This window comes from Budorcas taxicolor, chromosome 17 (assembly GCF_023091745.1).
Source record: "Budorcas taxicolor isolate Tak-1 chromosome 17, Takin1.1, whole genome shotgun sequence".
Lineage (NCBI taxonomy): Eukaryota > Metazoa > Chordata > Mammalia > Artiodactyla > Bovidae > Budorcas > Budorcas taxicolor.
In genome coordinates, this window is record NC_068926.1 from 7,621,949 (window position 1) to 7,642,845 (window position 20,897).

The following is a 20,897-nucleotide window of genomic DNA, read 5'->3' on the forward strand; positions in this document are numbered from 1 at the left end:
GCATCGTTCAAATGCAGCCATTAATCCAGAGAAGTTGTGATGAAATTAATATACCTATTAAATCTCTGCTCTTGTCCTGGAGGCAGTTCTTCCTTGAATTTTTAAGTGAAATCTGAAATTCCTTAGGTGAAGAAAAATTGTTTTTCTCTATGCAGAATATTTCCTGTATCTAGTTGTAAATACTGAGACTTTGTTAATGATTTTCTTATTAAATGGCGAGAAGTAGGTGATAAAAGGGGACCAAGAAATGAAAGCAAAATCTTTAGGAACCATGGCCATGTAAAGACAGATGAATAAGATACCTATGAAAATATAATATCAAAATTTGAAAGTCTAATTAGTTAGTAAAATATTTCCCCATATTTAGCAAGAATATCTATACTTAGATATTCAGACATACTTAGATTTTTTTGGTACAATGATTATTTTCACTCAAAATATGATTCAAAGTACTTTTAAACTCGGGATGCTCTAAAGAACTTGGTATGCTATTTTTAGGACATTGTTTTAAAATCCTAGTTAAGAGTCAGATGGTAAGCATGACAAAACAAAAGCTTTCATTTACTATTGTTGCATGTCGTTTCTCATTTTCACATTGAGTCAGTAGTCATTTTCTCCCATTCATTCATTTGTATTTTCTTTTAATCATGAGGAAATTTGAGATCAAAGTAGTTATTTAACTTAATGAAAATTCAGACGCTCTACTTTGCAGAGGTGGAATTTGAATATAGTTTTAACTAGTATTGCTGTTCTTTCTGTTATAGGATATACCGTTAAACTTTATATCAATAATACAATTAAAATATTTAGAACCCATTGCTTTGTATATGCCACTTTTAAACCTCTCCACTTCCTGAAAAGAGTACATTTGTAGAATTGAAAGTAGAAGTGTACATTAGCAATGCTTTGCTGTACTCAAGAAGTATGAAATTCAGAAACTAGAATACTCTGTCTCCCTCTATTTCCATAACTATAGAAGAAAATAAAGGAATACTTAAGTGTGCTCCAGCACCACGTGTTCTCCTTGTTCAGGACCACTTAACAGCACATGGTAAGCCTGGTCACAGCAGTGCAGATGGTTTCATCCCTGGCCTTCTCACTCCTGTGTTCGTGAAGTTGGAAGTGAGAAGGTCAGATGGCGACAGTGAGAATAAACTGTACTATGGAGACTGGTTGATACTAGGCGCTCCAGTGTGGTTTCTGACTTCGTAATGCAGACCCAGACTTGATGCTCTGCAGCCTCTGAGAAAAGTAGTTGGAACGTTTTTTGCGGGGCCTGACCCCAGACTGCACAGAGTTGTGTTCCATGTTCTCCCTCCCTCCCTCTTCACTCTGTTCCTTGTCTTTCTCCAGCTTCTGTGGCTCTCTTTGGGCACCTTTTCTGAATACTCTCCTTTTTCAATTCCGTGTGTAGTAGCTGTATGATAGTCAGCTGGTACTTGAAGTTATCACCTAAGTTTGCTGTTTTATTCCTAATTTGCTCTCCCACTCTTGTGGAGACAGATACTTTTAGGGCTACTGATTTGGCTGGGATTGGAGATGATGACATGATACGAATCAGTTCATACTCAATTGTGTATTACCTAAGTCTTTAAAGTTCACAGTTAACATCTGAATAACTTGAGTTAACTGCCTGATAAGTGAGATGTTTAGAGAGGTAATTTTGGATTGTATATTAATCACAATCTCCTTTTTGTCCCCTACCTTTTAAACCGTTTTAATGAAAGCCAGTAGAAGATAGACCTTATAAATAAATATTCCCTTTAATGCTATGCCCTCTATCAGTCCCTATTACTATCATGCTGTAATCATAAAAATTTTAAGAAAGACGTGCAGGTTTCTAGTTTAACTGTTGTACTTTAGTGAAGATAATAGAGGGACTGGTTGATGGCACTGTGATTTACTTTGTTTTCTTACACTTTTAAAATCTTTTCTTCCCTATCTTTTCCCCCATAAAAGATTATTTCAAGTAACTTATGTGAGATCTAAGAAACAGCATAGTGTTTCTTAAGTTCTTGAACAGATTCTCTTTTAGCAGTGGGCCCTAACAGAGTGGCTACCAGAGTCAGAAAACAAATGGTAGGTGATAAAGCCCAGGGATATTTTAGGAATTTGCTGAAGGTGATCTGTTTCGAGTAAAATCTTATGCAACTTATATAGGTGGGTTTTGTCAGTTCCGTAATCTTAAATACAGTGTTTTCCTAAATTGCAGTGTGTGCAGTGGCAGTAAGGAATTGCTTAGAGTGTCAGCAGCAGTCACAGCTGAGAAATAAAAGCGAAGCAGGAAAAAGCCAGAAAATGGCACACAGCCTGATTCCCACTGGGAAATCTGCTGCGAAGGTAAGCCTGCAGAATAATTAATTAAATAAGAAAGCATTCTCTTATTTTACAGTTAAGATCTTAAATTTATTTGTTCATTTCAACATAAAGTTAAATAAATCTGACAGAAGTCCTAAAATAGTTATTTTAGTCTGTGGACATAACCTTCAAATATTTGTGTTTGAGTATACAGTAAAGATTTGCTTATACTTAATCTTGTCTGGTTTTCCAAATGTTTACTTTCCTTGTGTCCATGATACTTTTCCCTCCAGATACTTCAGTTTGTGTTTCACGTGCTTGTTGAGTTAGCATGCAGATCTTTTTCCTTTCATGACTCCCTTCTATACGCACCCCTCTGTCCTGGCATCCAAAAACAGAAGCGAGGAGGAGGAGACCAAGCTGGGAAAAGATGATGTTGCCCACGGAATAGTGTGTTATTTTTAAAAATATCTCTGCAGTCTGTGTTTATATGTTTTGTCTTAAATAGAGTCCAGTGGACCTTGTAACTGGTGGTATATCTCCAGTGAGAGATTTTGACAGGCTCTTACAAGACATGGATATTAATCGACTTCGGGCAGTTGTCTTCAGAGACATAGTAAGTTCCAGTATTTCTTTCACATATTCTCTTAGCTGACACATATTTCCTCCTAGGCCCAAAGTATTGAGAGTGAACACTTTTTGTGGCATAAAATCGTCAAGTAGAAATAAGAAGACTTAGATACCAGTTGTCTTGACAATGATTTTAGAATCTTAGAATCTTAGAAAGTATTACTTATATACATGGAGCTAATATATCAGAGTGTTGCTACTGACAACAACAGCACATTATTAGACAGTAAGCATTCTAAGTGCTTTATGTATTATCATTAATTTCAACAACTTCTTGAGTTGTGTACTTTGTAATTCCAATTTTATAAGTGAGGAATTTGAAGCACAGAGAGTTCATGTAACTTTTTTAAGCTAATGGAGCTAGAAAATGATAGGATTCAAACTCATCAGTCAAACACCAGAACCTGTGCTTTGAAAGTTTTATATGATCTAAAAGTACATGATGATATATGGCAAAACCACAAGATTGTAAAGTAATTAGCCTCCAATTAAAATAAATTTATATTAAAAAATAAATTTAAAAAAGTACATGATGAAATGTTGTTTATGGTATTTTAAGTATTTTAAAGGTGAAAGGTTTGTTTTAGCTAATTTTGATACATAATATGGCAGAATTTCATGTAGAAATTGTAATGTTGTATAAAAAACATAAACATGAAAATTAAAATCATTTGTGATCCTGCTCACTTGGATTTGGAGTATTATCATTAATATTCACTGAACTCTTACTGTGTGTTGAGTACTAGGCTGCTCTGTACTACACAGAAGTTTTTAAAAAATAAACTTTATAACTTCAGTTTTAATTTTCCTTTTTCTAGTGTTTTACTTCACTCTTGATTCTTCATGAAGTTTGCAATTTGTTAATAGTAGTTGTTATTAGCTATAGCTAATAGTCTTAAACCCTTATTGTATATTAAGCATAAGACTGGATGATTGATAATGTATTATTTAATTCAAAGAATACTCCGATGAGAAAGATAGCAGTATTAGCTTAAATTATCTGCTTAAAACCACAAATAGTGATAGGTAAAAGTGGATTAAGGGCGTAAGGAATCTGATTCTTGAAAATTTCATATTAACCATACTTCAAATTTTCATCTTAACTAATATCTGTATATACTTAATTATGCTCCCTCTCTGGATCTCCGTTTTTTGCTTTTTGGTAACTGTATTATTCCTTTTATTAACAAAGAATCACCTTTGTGGTTTTCGAAACCCACTGCCTGTGGTCTACTGTGGAACCAAATATTGCTGCTTCCTTCTCTCCCCATTCTCTTGGAGCAGTTGTTGAGTCTGTTGCCCTATAACTTGTATTTCCTAAAATGAATTTTAAAAATCTACAGTAAGTGATGTAAGTCTTTGGCTTTAAAATTTTTCTAATGGCTTTCCTATAGCATCTAAAATGAAATCAATACACCCTGCCCTGGCTCTTATTACATCACAATATTTGGACAGAGAATTCGAGTGTCTCCTGTGCCGACCATGTCGTTTCTGAAAGTAACAAGTAACTTTAACTTTTTTGGTAATTAGAAAAGTGATTAAGTCATCTTATAGGACTTTTACAAAAGAGAAAAGAGCTTATATCTCAGGCTACCTCCAGAGCCTATTCTAGCATAAGCAAACTTTGAAGAAAAAGGAAATTACCTAAGATTGGGGATATAAATAAATCATTACCTAGAGGTTAAGAGCTAAGGTTTTTAATCACTCTAATCTGAGTTCAGATTTGCTTTTGCATTTACTGTGTGCCCTTAGGTAAATTACTTAACTTCTGTAGGCCTCATTTTATGTATATGGGTTAATGACTGTAGCACAGTGCCTGACTCACAGTAATTATTTAATAAATGACAGCTACAGTTGAAAACAAATTTGTTTCGGGAGTTAGGTCTTAAACATAAGAATCTACGCGATATTTCTTATTTAGGCATAAAACAGGCATACCCTGTATACTTCATACTGTAGTTACTAAACATTGAACATGCTAATGGGCTAAATAAAAATTTCAATTCAGTTCAGTTCATTTGCTCAGTCGTGTCCAACTCTTTGCGACCCCATGAATCGCAGCACTCCAGGCCTCCCTGTCCATCACCAACTCCTGGAGTTCACTCAGACTCACGTCCATTGAGTCAGTGATGCCATCCAGTCATCTCATCCTCTGTCGTCCCCTTCTCCTCCTGTCTTCAATCTTTTCCAGCATCAGAGTCTTTTCCAATGAGTTAACTCTTCGCATGAGGTGGCCAAAGTATTGGAGTTTCAGCTTTAGCATCAATCCTTGCAATGAACACCCAGGACTGATCTCCTTTAGAGTGGACTGGTTGGATCTCCTTGCAGTCCAAGGGACTCTCAAGAGTCCTCTCCAACACCACAGTTCAAAAGCATCAATTCTTTGGCTCTCAGCTTTCTTCACAGTCCAACTCTCACATCCATACATGACCACTAGAAAAACCATAGCCTTGACTAGACAGATCTTTGTTGACAAAGTAATGTCTCTGCTTTTTAATGTGTTATCTAGGTTGGTCATAACTTTCCTTCCAAGGAGTAAGCGTCTTTTCATTTCATGGCTGCAGTCACCATCTGCAGTGATTTTGGAGCCCCCCAAAATAAAGTCTGACACTGTTTCCACTGTTTCCCCATCTGTTTCCCATGAAGTGATGGGACTGGATGCCGTGATGTTAGCTTTCTGAATGTTGAGCTTTAAGCCAACTTTTTCACTCTCCTCTTTCACTTTCATCAAGAGGCTTTTTAGTTCCTCTTCACTTTCTGCCATAAGGGTGGTGTCATCTGCATATCTGAGGTTATTGAGATTTCTCCCTGCCATCTTGATTCCAGCTTGTGTTTCTTCCAGCCCAGCGTTCCTCATGATGTACTCTGCATGGAGGTTAGAGAAGCAGGGTGACAATATATAGCCTTGACGTACTCGTTTTCGCATTTGGAACCAGTCTATTGTTTCATATCCAGTTCTAACTGTTGCTTCCTGACCTGCATATAGGTTTTTCAAGAGGCAGGTCAGGTGGTCTCGTATTCCCGTCTCTTTCAGAATTTTCCACAGTTTATTGTGATCCACACAGTCAAAGGCTTTGGCATAGTCAATAAAGCAGAAATAGATGTTTTTCTGAAACTGTCTTGCTTTTTTGATGATCCAGCAGATGTTGGCAATTTGATCTCTGGTTCCTCTGCCTTTTTTAAAACCAGCTTGAACATTTAGATAGGTATAAATAATTTATAAAACATTAAGAAGACGAAGCAGGTTATTTGCCTACATTGTTAATGTTGATAACCATTGGTAGCAGTTATTGTAATAGATGGTAGGATTATGTGGCAGAAGAACATAGGAGCTCCTGGAGAAAAGGGTACGTTAATTTAAGAAAGGAAAAATGAACATATCTTTTCTATCAAGACTAATAAGGTGTTACACATGAACCTAGGAACTACCAAAGATTCTTGTCAGATTATAAATATATCTAATAATCCTGTTAAGTGGATATTTTCAGTAGACTCTGAAATTTAATTTTTCTCTGAAATTGTGTCCAAAACTTTTGATAATCATTAATTGATAACTTTAAAGCCATATTTGAACCAGTTGTTTCCATTCATTTATCTCCTAGGCAACCATGTTCTTTACTTTGTTTATCCTAAATTTATCTGCTACTTGAGTTTCAGAATTTGATGGACAAATTTTGACTTTTTCCTTTAGGTTCAAATGTATTTTTAAAAGTTATCAAAATTAGTAATGTGTGCAATGTTCCTTTGAAAATGGGGAATTTTTATTAGGTGAAGCGGTGATTGATATATATAGGTGATCTGTAGAGCTGAGATGAAGCCTGAACCTCTTTAGAGATCAGCCTGGTTTGTCCTTTTCTTTCTCCAGACACTATATTAAGTCCCGGACACTTGTTTGTCTATATTCCTTTGAAATACTCTTGAGAATTTCTTTAGCATCTAGTTCTGTCTCTGATAACCTCACTTTTAATAATCTCAAATGTTTGTCTTTTAGGAAAACTGTTATTCTGATTTTTTAAAAACATAATTAATTCTTATGGTTGGAAGTAAAAATAATGGTTCATATGTAATTATAGTTGCTATTTGATTAATCTTATAAAGTATATTAGGAGATCTCTTCAGATTGAGTTACTTAATGTAAAAAAAATGAGTAAAAAAAAATGAGCCAGCATCTCTCTCCTGTTTCAGAAGCATAAAACCTAAGATATACAGGTATATTTTTAAGAGTCTTTGTTCAATCTTTGCTCAGGTGAATTCATTACTATTTTCTGTGTATTTCAAAAGATTTGTGAATATGTTCTGTATTTGAATGTTGTCTTGTAAAATAAGATTCAAACGTGTTACTTAGTAGTGGCATGATTAAGTTCTTTTGTTCTCTCCCCAGGAGGATAGCAAACAAGCACAGTTTTTAGCCTTGGCAGTTGTATACTTTATCTCCGTTCTTATGGTGTCAAAGTACAGAGACATTTTGGAACCGCAGAATGAAAGGCATAGCCAGTCTAGAGAAACTGGTAGTGAATGTGGAAATTTGTCACTCCCTGGTAAGTTTCTGCATTTTATTATCTGGCATCCAAAAGTCAAGTAAAACATGACCTACTTACGGCAGTTAAAATATTCATCTTGGAATTTAAATCCGTTTATGTATACATTAATGAGAACATGCAATTATTTTTTATTAATAACGAAGTGTTTTAAAGACCCTGTAGTTAATTGCAACTGAGACATGATTTCTGTTTTAAGTGAGCCATCTAATTAAAAAATAACTGAGAAAATGTTACGGTTTAAAAATAAAGTATTAAATGTTTTTAACTCAGCATTTGTTGTGAAGAATCACTTATTTTCTCTTATAAGACATATTTGTTAACAAATAAGTGTAATAATTGGAGTTATATATAAAATTAGCTGCCAGTTATAGATGTATAGAGAAGCAGCTAATGTGGTTATAGAAGTAGCTCCTACCCAACAGAGGAGATTTATCTATCCAATCAGTATTCATTTGGTACCTCTTAGGTACCTGTTCATTACTGATGAGCAGAAACAAAAAAATCTGCCTTCATGGAGCTTGTATTCCAGGAGAATAAGTAGAAAATGGGTATATATAATAAAACAAATTGTATAGTATTTTAGAAGATGTTAAGCCTTAAGACAATAAAATTGGGGAAATAAATCAGGAATAACCAGGAGAAAGGGAGTGTGAATTTTCACTCTAAGGAGAATGGGAAATTTTTGGAGGGCTTTGAGTACAGGAGTTAGAATTGATGTATGTTATTAAAAAGTAGAATGTGAAATTCTGTTAAGATTACATCTTGTAGCGCAAGAAAAAGCGGGGTTTCAGTTATGGAGCACTGTGTTACAGATTACCTCAAAGCAAAAACTCCCAACTATTTTAGTCTTGTTATCCTGATTCCGTGACTTTGATTCAGATAAGGTACAGTGGTAAAAATTCCTGCTCCAAATGATGTTTCTGGGGTTGGAAAGTCTGAGATAATTTTTCTACTCATTTATCTAGTGCCTCAGCTAGAATAGCTCCAAGATCTAGGGCTGACGGACTAAAATGACTAGACTGGGGTTGTGTGTCGGGGACCTTGCTACTTGTTTTCAGCTAAATTCCTTTGTTTTACTCCATTAGTTTGGAGGTCCTTTATCTCCTATATGGAGGTCTCCCTACATGATCTTACCAGCAAGGTAGCCGGACTGCTTTCAGAGATGTTCAGGGATTCTGAGAATGCACAAACTGTTAGATCTTCTTAAAGACTGGGTACTGAACTGGCCCATTGTCACTTTTGCCACATAAGTGTAAGTATGTCAGGCCCTGTGGACAATTCTTCAAGAGATGGTAATACCAGACCACCTGACCTGACTCCTGAGAGATCTGTATCCAGGTCAAGAAGCAACAGTTAGAATTGGATGTGGAACAACAGACTGGTTCCAAATAGGGAAAGGAGTACATCAAGGCTGTCTATTGCTACCCTGCTTATTTAACTTATGTGCAGAGAACATCATGAGAAATGCTGGACTGGATGAAGCACAAGCTGCAATCAAGAGAAATCTCAATAATCTCAAATATGCAAATGACACCACCCTTATGGCAGAAAGTGAAGAGGAACTAAAGAGCCTCTTGATGAAAGTGAAAGAGGAGAGTGAATAAGTTGGCTTAAAGCTCAATATTCAGCAAGCTAAGATCATAGTACCTGGTCCTATCACTTCATGGCAAATAGGTGGGGAAACAATGGAAACAGTGATAGACTTTATTTCCTTCGGCCCCAAAATCACTGCAGATGGTGACTGCAGCCATGAAATTAAAAGACACTTACTCCTTGGAAGAAAAGTTATGACCAACCTAGACAGCTTATTAAAAAGCAGAGACATTACCTTGCCAACAAAGGTCCATCTAGTCAAGGCTATGGTTTTTCCAGTGCTCATGTAAGGATGTGAGGGTTGGACTATAAAGAAAGCTGAGCACCGAAGAATTGATGCTTTTGAACTGTGTTGTTGGAGAAGACTCTTGAGAGGCCCTTGGACTGCAAGGAGATCCAGCCAGTCCATCCTAAAGGAGATCAGTCCTGAACATTCATATATATTTAGATTTTGGAATATTCATTGGAAGGACTGATGTTGAAGCTGAAGCTTCAGTACTTGGGCCACCTGATGCAAAGAACTGACTCATTGGAGAAGACCCTGATTATGGGAAAGATTGAAGGCCGGAGGAGAAGGGGATGACAGAAGATGAGATGGTTCGATGGCTAATTCAATGGACATGAGTTTGAGTAAACTCCGGGAGTTGGAGATGCACAGGGAGGCCTGGCGTGCTGCAGTCTATGGGGTCACAAAGAGTCGCACATGACTGAACAGCTGAACTGAACTGAAGTCAGGCGCAGCCCATACTCAAGAACTGCTCAAGGGGATGAATACCAGGAGGCATGACCTGTAGATCCATTAATGTAACAGTCTAACATGACCAGTTAGGAGTATATTGCAATAATCTCGGCAAGAGGTGATTTGGGTATTGACCTGGGTGGTAACTGTAGGGCTAGTGAGAAGCAGTGAGATTTTGGATATATTCTGATGGTGAGAAAGCAGTGTTTAAAAATATTAGGTGTGCGTATGTGAAATATCGAAGGTAGTCAAGAATAATTGTAATGTACAGTTGGATAGACTGAAGGTGAAACATAGGCAAGGATAAGAAATTTAATTTTCGATATGTTGTGTTTACGATGTCTTTTAGACATATTAAAAAATGTAGAGTAGGCAGTTACAACAATCTAAATTTGATTGAATGATCGAAATAGTGATATTTAATACTTGGAGAGTGAATGAGACCGTTAACGATATAAATGTTGATAGAAAAAGTGAAAGGATTAAGAACTGAGTACTAAATTCCTCCAAGTTAAGAAATAAGGGAGAAAGAGAAGTGAAGGAAGTAAAGAAAGAATCACAGTAAGGCATGTGAAAAGCTGGAAGAGTGTTACCAGCCTGGAAGGAATAAGCAGTTGCTGCTGCTGTCCTTGCCTGAAGAATCCCAGGGACGGGGGAGCCTCATGGGCTGCCGTCTGTGGGGTCGCACAGTCGGACACGACTGAAGCGACTTAGCAGCAGCAGCAGCTGTTATGTCAAGAGCTGTTAGGTCGAAAATTGGTCATTGGATTTAGCAAGATGGAACATTTTTGTTGAAATGGAATCAATACCTGATTGGAGGGAATGAAAATCAAATAGAAAAGGTGATGTTCCTTGTGGAACTATATTTTAAAGGTCATTGAATCATTCATCCATATAAGGTTCGTAACATGTTTTCTAGTAGAATCTATGTCTGAGGTAGAGGTCTTGGGAGTATTACCCGAAGAAATGCCAGTGTATAAGGCACAGAAGCCTATTCAGCAGACTGTAAGCAATTTTGTGTTGCATATGTAGTACGGCATGAGGAGCAGGAGATAAAGTTGGAGATGAAAAATACTTATTGGTGGACCTACTACTTGCCGGACATTGTTGTAGGCCCAGGCATTGTCACTGGTGCTGGAGATGAAGTGTTAATGAAGACAAATTCACTACCCTGATGAAGTTTACATCCTAGCAGACTTATATTTTTGAAGAACCTTGAGTATACCCTAAGGATTTTGGAGTTTTTCTTATAGACCAATGGCTTTCAATCTTGTGTTGCTACCCATTGGTATGTCATATTCAGTTTGTGGTTTTCTCAGATACTTTGTTAACCTTATTTATTATTATTATTTTATTAAACTATTTCATTATATGTATATTTACTCAGTACATTTTATAGATTAATTTGTTTTAGCCTTTTAAAACATGCTGTAAGTTTCATAATCTAAAACAATTAGGAGTCAATGTACCTTTTTAAAATTATTTGTAAATTTTTAAAATTTTTACTTTTCTTCTTTTTCTGGGCAAGATGTAGAAGACTCACCAGCAGCATCGAGCCCAGTAACTCCAGCATCTGTGGAAGAATCTGGAAGCATATCACCTGCTCCAAGGAGGGACTCAGGGACTAGGGGAGAAACAGCTCCTGGGCTAGGCAGCTGTGAGGACGTGGCTGCTCCTGGAGCGCCTCAGAGCGTCACTGCAGGCCCCGATGCCATCAATGAGGCACTGTGCACTCTTTCTTCAGAAGTCAGTAAATCTCAGGAAACCAAAAGTGACGGAGGGAATGAATTGGATAACAAGGCTGCACCATCAGTTTCAGTTTCAAAAAATGTCAACGTGAAGGACATTCTCCGAAGCTTAGTAAACATACCAACAGATGGGGTCACTGTGGATCCTGCCCTTCTGCCACCAGCCTGCCTTGGGGCTCTTGGAGATCTCTCTGCTGAACAACCTGTGCAGTTCAGATCTTTTGACAGGTACTATAAATAGTCTTTTGTTTTAGCATCTTATAAATACATGCATTATAGTGGAGTTTAAGCAGGAATTTAACTTTGTTAAATTTTGTAGCTTCAGCATTAAAAAGGGATGTTTTAATCTAGTTTTTAAAATTATGATATTTTGTTGACAGGTTTGTATATCATTTCATTTTTTTAAAAATTAAATTTATTTATTTTAATTGGAGGCTAATTACTTTACAATATTGTAGTGGTTTTTGCCATACATTGACATGAATCAGCCGCAGGTGTACTTGTGTACCCCATCCTGAACCCCCTTCCCACTTCCCTCCCCATCCTACCCCTCTGGGTCATCCCTTGCCCTGGCCCTGAGCACCCTGTCTCATGCATTGAACTTGGACTGGTGATGTGTTTCACATATGATAATATACATGTTTCAATGCTATTATCAACATAATCATTAAGATTGTTTAAGAATAATGTTAATATTACATTCAGTTCAGTTCAGTCACTCAGTCATGTCCGACTCTTTGCGACCCCATGAATCGCAGCACTCCAGGCCTCCCTGTCCATCACCAGCTCCCAGAGTTCATTCAAACTCATGTCCATCGAGTCGGTGATGCCATCCAGCCATCTCATCCTCTGTCATCCCCTTCTCCTGCCTCCAGTCCCTCCCAGCATTAGTTATTTCCAATGAGTCAACTCTTCGCATGAGGTGGCCAAAGTATTGGAGGTTCAGCTTCAGCATGAGTCCTTCCAGTGAACACCCAGGACTGATCTCCTTTAGAATGGACTGGTTGGATCTCCTTGCAGTCCAAGGGACTGTCAAGAGTCTTCTCCAACACCACAGTTCAAAAGCATCAATTCTTCGGTGCTCAGCTTTCTTCACAATCCAACTCTCGCATCCATACATGACCACTAGAAAAACCATAGCCTTGACTAGACAGATCTTTGTTGACAAAGTAATGTCTCTGCTTTTTAATATGCTATCTAGGTTGGTCATAACTTTCCTTCCAAGGAGTAAGCGTCTTTTCATTTCATGGCTGCAATCACCATCTGCAGTGATTTTGGAGGCAGAAAAACAAAGTCTGACATGGTTTCCACTGTTTCCCCATCTATTTCCCATGAAGTGATGGGACCGGATGCCATGATCTTCATTTTCTGAATGTTGAGCTTTAAGCCAACTCTTTGACTCTCCTCTTTCACTTCCATCAAGAGGCTTTTTATTTCCTCTTCAGTTTCTGCCATAAGGTGGTGTCATCTGCATATCTGAGGTTATTGTTATTTCTCCTGGCAATGTTGATTCCAGCTTGTGCTTCTTCCAGCCCAGCGTTCCTCATGATGTACTCTGCATAGAATTTAAATAAGCCTTGATGTACTCCTTTTCCTATTTGGAACCAGTCTGCTGTTTCATGTCCAGTTCTAACTATTGCTTCCTGGCCTGCATACAGATTTCTCAAGAGGCAGGTCAGGTGGTCTGGGATTCCCATCTCTTGAAGAATTTTCCACAGTTGATTGTGATCCACACTGACAAAGGCTTTGGAATAATCAAAGCAGAAACAGATGTTTTCCTGGAACTCTCTTGCTTTTTCGATGATCCAGTGGATGTTGGCAATTTGATCTCTGGTTCCTCTGCCTTTTCTAAAACCAGCTTGAACATCTGGAAGTTCACGGTTCACATACTGTTGAAGCCTGGCTTGGAGAATTTTGTGCATTACTTTACTAGCGTGTGAGATGAGTGCAACTGTGTGGTAGTTTGAGGATTCTTTGGCATTGCCTTTCTTTGGGATTGGAATGAAAACTGACCTTTTCCAGTCCTGTGGCCACTCCTGAGTTTTACAAATTTGCTGGCATATTGAATACAGCATTTTAACAGCATCATCTTTCAGGATTTGAAAGAGCTCCACTGGAATTCCATCACCTCGCCTAGCTTTGTTTGTAGTGATGCTTTCTAAGGACCACTTGACTTCACATCCCAGGATGTCTGGCTCTAGGTGAGGGATCACACCATCGTGATTATCTTGGTCATGAAGATCGTACAGTTCTTCTGTGTATTCTTGCCACCTCTTCTTAATATCTTCTGCTTCTGATAGGTCCATACCATTTCTGTCCTTTATCGAGCCCATCTTTGCATGAAGTGTTCCCTTGGTATCTCTAATATTCTTGAAGAGATCTCTAGTCTTTCCCATTCTGTTGTTTTCCTCTATTTCTTTGCATTGATCGCTGAAGAAAGCTTTCTTATCTCTTCTTGCTATTCTTTGGAACTCTGCATTCAGGTGCTTGTATCTTTCCTTTTCTCCTTTGCTTTTTGCTTCTCTTCTTTTCACAGCTATTTGTAAGGCATCTCCAGACAGCCATTTTGCTTTTTTGCATTTCTTTTCCATGGGGATAGTCTTGATCCCTGTGTCCTGTATGATGTCATGAACCTCTGACCATAGCTCATCAGGCACTCTGTCTATCAGATCTAGTGCCTTAAATCTGTTTCTCACTTCCGCTGTATAAACATAAGGGATTTGATTTAGGTCATACCTGAATGGTCTAGTGGTTTTCCCTACTTTCTTCAATTTAAGTCAGAATTTGGCAATAAGGAGTTCATGATCTGAGCCACAGTCAGTTCCTCGTCTTATTTTTGCTGACTGTATAGAGCAAGTTGTGTATTAAATAATTTTCTTCTTTGTTGGAACTTAAAATCACTTATTCTTCCAAATGGTTATCTTTCACTCCCCTGCTGTCAGTATGTGCCAGCCTTTATGGAAAAAGTGGGAATCTGGGAATTCTGGCAGATTTAGGAGTTCATCTAAGTGTTCAGTCTTGACAGCTTGAGAGAGCTGACTGGAAATTCCTGACTTTGTAGGTTCTGTTCCTAAGAAACCGTTGGCTAATTTGCTTGAGATGCTTCTTTATATTAAATTTACAGTAAATTTTCTGAAATTGTGTCTGTAAGACATATATATGAGTTATTGAATTCTTTTTCAAAGGTCAACATTTTTATATGAAACAAGCTCTACCTTATAGAAAAGTTGCCAATTAGAAGAAATTTTACTTTTCCTAAACCTGTTAAGGGGAAATTGATACAATACGCCATCCTTTTTGAGTAGTTTATTGTGGTTTTTTTCTGCATGTCCACAGTAAATTCATCACAATAAGGAAATTAAGATTGATATCATACCTGCACATCTTCAAACCCATTTCTAGTTTCGTTGATTTTCTCAGTAATGCTCTTTTTAGTAGAAGGATTGAATTCAGAATTGTGTACTGTATTTTGTTGTATCTCTCTAGTCTTCATTTTGGAAGAATAGTTCCTTATTCTTTGCTTGAATTTAATAGCCTCGACCCTTTAGAAGATGAGACTCCAGCTGTTTTGCATAATGTCCCTCAGTTTAGTTTGTTAATGTTTCCTCGAGATTCGATTCAATTTAAAGCGTCTTTGGGAGTAGTATCACAGAAGTGGCCCTGTTTCTTCCTGTTGTGTTCTAACAAGTGGCACGCAGTTTTATCTTCTTACTAATGATATTCATTCAGATCATTTATTAAAATGGGATTTTCTGGGTTTCTCCACTGTTAAGGTACTCCTTGGGAAGAGGTACTATGAAACTGTTATCATCCTCATCAAATGAATTCAATACATTCAATATATGGCCTTATGGTTTCCTGTTTTATAGAATGAATTATACTGTTATGTTTTTTATCTTGATACTGAAATTGTCTCTTATTTATCCAGTGGGATTGCCTTCCAGTTGGCTTCTGTTTTCTTTTGACATATTTTCATCATAATTTCCTACTTTCGCGTTGTTTATTTCACTGTGCCTTCTCTGTATTTCATCTTATCTCTTGATTTCCTACTTCAGACTTGATGGCGCATTAGACGTCCAAGCTGGTTAAAATTATTTATATAATAAATAATTATATTATATTATTTATTAATAATTATATTATATTATATAATTATATTGTATATTAATGATTATAATTATAATATAATTATATAATTAAGGTGCACTGAACACTGGGAATATATACTTTTATTGGAAAATCTTTTTGCCATCATCCTCTGTCATCTTGTTCCTTCTCCTTCTGTCTAAAGTTTAGATCGAGTGTCCTGGAATGATAAGACTTGTAGAGTCTCAGTTCCAGGTAAATAGCATATTGGTATATGTATGATGTGTTGCTATAGAGACAGTGGTTGCTAGAGTCAGATCTTTTTTTCCTTTTATTCCTTTCTTATTTTTTTTTTTAAATTAGGCTTATAGGAATTATATATTAATTCTGGAAATCAGACACAGCTGTGTGTGAGTTCTGGCTCATTTACTTATTAGTGAATTTGGACAAATTACTTCGTCCCCCTGAGTCTGTTTCCTATATGACAGTGTGATACTATGGGACTATTAAAGTGGAAAAAAAGCAGAACAATATGTATTGGTGTCAAATGATATTGAATATATATTAATCTGTAGCACTTAGCATGAAGAAATCTAGAAGTTTAAAAGATTATGCTTAGTGTTAATGAGGGTATATTGTGGAGGGCATTGTGGTACAGTTTATTTGAGGGAAAATTGGCAGTTAATTAAAATTTTAAATATGCAAACTTAATTATATCTCTAGAATTTTATACAGATGTATACAAGTAAAAAATGTTTTCTTCCTTAATTAATTTCTTAATTAAGCTAATACCTGTTGAGCTTTTACCCTGTGAAAGTGTTAAAGTGCATTGTTTTAGATAGGCAGGTAGGTGGGTAGACAGATACTGTTTTTGTTTTTATTTTACAGATGAAGAAACTGAGGCATAGGGAATGTAAAAAAGCAGCTTAAGCTCTTGTGCTAATAAGTGGTGGAGCTGGGATTTAAGCCATAGCCAGTGGACTCTCTACCCTGTCATTTGGCAGTGCTGTGCAGATGTAGTTGCAAATGAAGAACTGGTTGCTTGTGTTGTTTCCTATGCATATGGTAAATATATGGTAAATACTCCGCAGCCACTGATGAGAGAAAAGCACAACACTATGTATCGATTTGAAATGATGTTGAAGATATATTATTAAATGAAAAAGCAGAGTACAATTTAGTTTGGGATTTAATGGTCTTAAAAAAATATATATGTTTCCATATGTCTCAAAAAGTATATGACAAACTGCAATGACTATATTTTGAGGTATAAATGATTAGGTTTTTAAAAAATTGATAGTATTTATAAATTTGTTTAAATTTGTATTAATGTTAGATTAAATTAGGAGAAAACCTTGAGGGTAGGCTTATACCTTTAATGTATATTTCTAATATAATCAGAGTTGTTTCCTTATAAATTCCCTAATTTTCACGTGTTTTGGCATTTATTTCTTTTTAAATAGTGTACAAATTTTCTGTGCCTTCATGATACCTTCAGTGAGTAGGTTATGAACTTGTTCAGGAAACTGAAAAGGGAATCCATTTTTAGGGATTTATTAAAATAGAAAACAAAGGGGAATTTGACAGTACTATTTTTCAGGAGGCTGTTTGGAGCTTACATGTCTGGTATGCATTTAACATATTGTCTGATGGCAAGCAAACTGCTCTGTTTTCCCCCTCTCTTTCTCAAAGCAAGAGACACCTTTTGAAAGACTTTTCATGCAGCTTTAGACCAAAGGAGTATCTTAGAGAATTTCAAAGCATCCCTCTGATCGTGTGTTTATCTCTGGAATGCTGTGTCAGAAATCACAGCTCTCCTCATATCTTAAGAATTATCGGCTTCCAAGCAATAGCTGGAAAGTTTAGAGTAACAGCTCCCTGAGTGGGACCTTGCTGATGGGCTGCCGGCTCGTGGGCCGCTGTGGATGGCAAGGTGTTTGTGTTCATCCCCATGCCAAAATTCCTGCTCTTATCTCCTTCAGAGATTCTCTCTGGTGATTAGTGGATGCCAGGGATTTATCTTGATAAAGTTCAAGGGCTTTGTCTGGCTTTTCAGCTAGATCCTTAGGGAATAAAGTACTTGGCTTAAAATGCTCTTCTCCTTTAGTGAACTATTTGCATGTTAGAGAAAATAGCGTTTCTGTGAAAGTTTATGATATTTCAAACTGATACAATTCTGAAATGGAACTTCTCAACCTTAGTGATCTGGAAGAAAATGTTGCTCTCTCTTTGTTGTTACTCAGTTAAAAGAAATCTTCAAAAAAGTCTCCCTAGTTCAGGTAAGAAAAAGAAAAGTCAGCAGTGTTTATACTTTCTATCTGTGGAGGCGGCTTAGGAAAGTTACTTCTTTCTCATTTGTAAAATGGGGCTAATAATATGAAGTGCTTACCTCTCGGGTTGTTAGTATAAATAATCCCCTCATGGTGGTGGTAGTTTGTTGTAAATGTAAGTAACACAATTCATATATGTCCTTAGCATAGTGCTTTACAGATACTAATTATTAAAGTTGGTGGGTATAAAGAAAAAAGCTATAATATGTGGAATTTTATACCTTAATATTTCATTATAACTTGAAAGTATGGAAAAACAGCTTGCATAATTAAAGGATTTACCTGTCTTCTGTTTTTTTATGCCAAAAAGTTTGAAGGGCTTTTTCTTAAAATTAATGGCATATATCAAAAATTCAGTCAAGCATTTCAATTTGTTTTAAGTAGAACCTTAAGCTGTAGGATGAAAATGATGCCATTTTATTAAAATTTTAAGACAGGGTTTACTAATCCATTTGCTCAGAGGTAAAGAATCTGCTTGTCAAGGAGGAGATACAGATTTGATCTGTGGGTTGGGAAGATCCCTTGGAGAAGGAAATGGCAACTGACTCCAGTATTCTTGCCTGGAAAATCCCATGGACAGAGGACCCTGGTGGCTGCAGTCCATGGGGTCACAAAAGAGTTGGACAGGAGTTAGCAACTAAACAACAACATTGCTAACAGTTTAGAGTTACACTTTTATACATGATAAGTATGGTAGCTTAAATATACCCCTGTGTTGAAGATTTTAGTCTTTTACACAGAAAATTTATAACTTACAGCAATAAAGACAGTAAAGAGAGTGAGAATATCATGAAGTTTGCCTCCTACTTAATGTCCTTCCAAGTGAATCTTCGTGATTGAATTTTCTTTGTTTTTATGTGGCCCAAAGCTAAAGCATTATATTGTTACTTTCTCAGAGGTGATTTGAAACAAACATTGAATATGGAAATTGATTAATTCTATTTTTCTATTATGTACTGAGGAAATTGCTAAAGAATTCAGTTTTTCTGTTTCTGAGCAGAGATATTTTTGTATTTTAGTAGCCGTCTATGGGGTCGCACAGAGTCGGACATGACTGAAGCGACTTAGCAGCAGCAGCAGCAGCAGCAGTACATATGTATTAATAATTTTAAATCTTGGAAGCCTTTATTCTCATTGCTTATAGATTATAATATAGAATTATGTTTAAATGTTAATGTAATTGTGATGGTTGTACAATTTTTGAATATTCTAAAAATCATTTAATTTTATACTATATATGAATAAATTACATGGAATGTGAATTATATCTCAATAAAACTTAAGAAACTGGTTCAAATTAGAGGCCCTTGTTTAGATAAACCTAGAATTGTGGGTCAGTTCTGCCATCTACCTTGACAAATTACTTTTACTTTCTGAACTTTACTTTTCCAGTTTTTTAAATGAAAGTAATAACTATGTTAGGATTATTTTGTGAATTGTGTAGTAATTCTTGACATATTATCAGTGCTTAATCTTAGCATTCATTAATGATTTGTTAAGTTTATATGATAGGATCATGTACTATATGTATTTATTAAGTTTGTATAATTGGATCATGCAAGAACACAAAGAATAGTGAACATCAGCTTGGCTGTCTGGGGACACTTAACCTTTGGGCAAGGTTTTGGAAGGTGAGAAGGAGGATTGCTGGCAAACAGACTAAGTGGAAGGAATCTTGGTAGAGAAACGGCGCGTACAAAGGATTGGAGTTGTGAGATAATGTACATGCTTAGTTCAAGAACCATAAGAGCATATTGCAGAAGTCCGTAAGGAATGCTAGGTAAATGTAAAGTCATATAGGAACCCACACTTCAGATGTGTTTGGAATGAGAATGTGTGAAAGATATTGGACAATAAATATTTACTGAACTAAGTTATAGCTGTTATTCATGATCGAAAACATTATTAATGGCACTTGTCTGAAGGAACAGAAATGAGGTCAGGTTCTCTCGTTATCTGTTATTAACTGTGCCACCTTTGACGAATAGAGATTTTGTGTTTTACGGGATATCTGTGGTAAATTTTTCATTGTTGCTATCTTTTCACCATTTTGTTAAACATACAGAGAAATTCAAAGTGTTGTACAGTGAACATTTAGTGACCTGTCACTGAGATTCTGCAATTAGCCCTTATTTGTTTACTTCATTGTACAATTCTCCATATAACCATCTCTGTATCCATCAGTCTTATTTTTTAATGCATTTCAAAGTAAGTTGCAGGCATAAGATCACTTCAGTCTTAAAACAGTTAAGGCGCGTACATCTCTAACCAGAGACCAATACAGTTTTTTAAGGTAAAGTGTACATACTATGATAGGCACAAATCTTAAGTGTGCCATTTTATGAGTTTTGACAAATTAAGCACCTGTGTAACCTAAATTTCCAGTCAAGTTGTTCTCAGTCTTGAAAGTTCCTTAATGCTCCTTCCTAGCTAGTGCCTGTCCCTCACAGGCAGTTATTGTTGTATATTTTTTAAACAACAGATTAATTTTGCTTTTTCTAGAACTTCATGTAGGAAGTTCATGAAGGACTTAAATCCTTACATCCTTAAAGGAAATACAAAATGTGTGTTCTTCCGTATAAGGCTTCCTTCACTTAACATAATACTTTTGAGATTCATACATGTTATGTTAATCAATCAGTAGTTTATTTATATTACTATTATTCCTATATGTATACCACCAAATTTTAATTCATTTTTCTGCTTAAAGATTCAGGGCTATTTCCAGATTTTGGTTGTTATCAGTAAAGCATTTCTTAATGTTATTGTATCTATTCTTTATGGTCTTAAGTTATCGTGAGGAAATTTCTAAGAGTAGAATTGCCGGTACATAGGGTAGGCTTATGGCTTAAATTTCAAATATAGAAAAAACGGTTTCACTTTTCTAAATACTAAATTCTGTCGCTCCTATCAGTACTTGGCTCTTGTAGAG

General features: G+C 36.3%; 1 protein-coding gene across 1 annotated transcript in view; it reads left to right on the forward strand.

Annotated features, from left to right (window-relative positions):
- The window catches only part of LRBA (LPS responsive beige-like anchor protein), a 746,337-nt gene that overhangs the window by 175,760 nt on the left and 549,680 nt on the right, over positions 1-20,897 (forward strand). The window contains exons 26-29 of the mRNA XM_052655100.1: positions 2,213-2,340; positions 2,807-2,914; positions 7,310-7,466; positions 11,330-11,777. Of these exons, the coding sequence (XP_052511060.1) occupies positions 2,213-2,340; positions 2,807-2,914; positions 7,310-7,466; positions 11,330-11,777 (841 nt within the window). The remainder of the gene's footprint in view (positions 1-2,212; positions 2,341-2,806; positions 2,915-7,309; positions 7,467-11,329; positions 11,778-20,897) is intronic.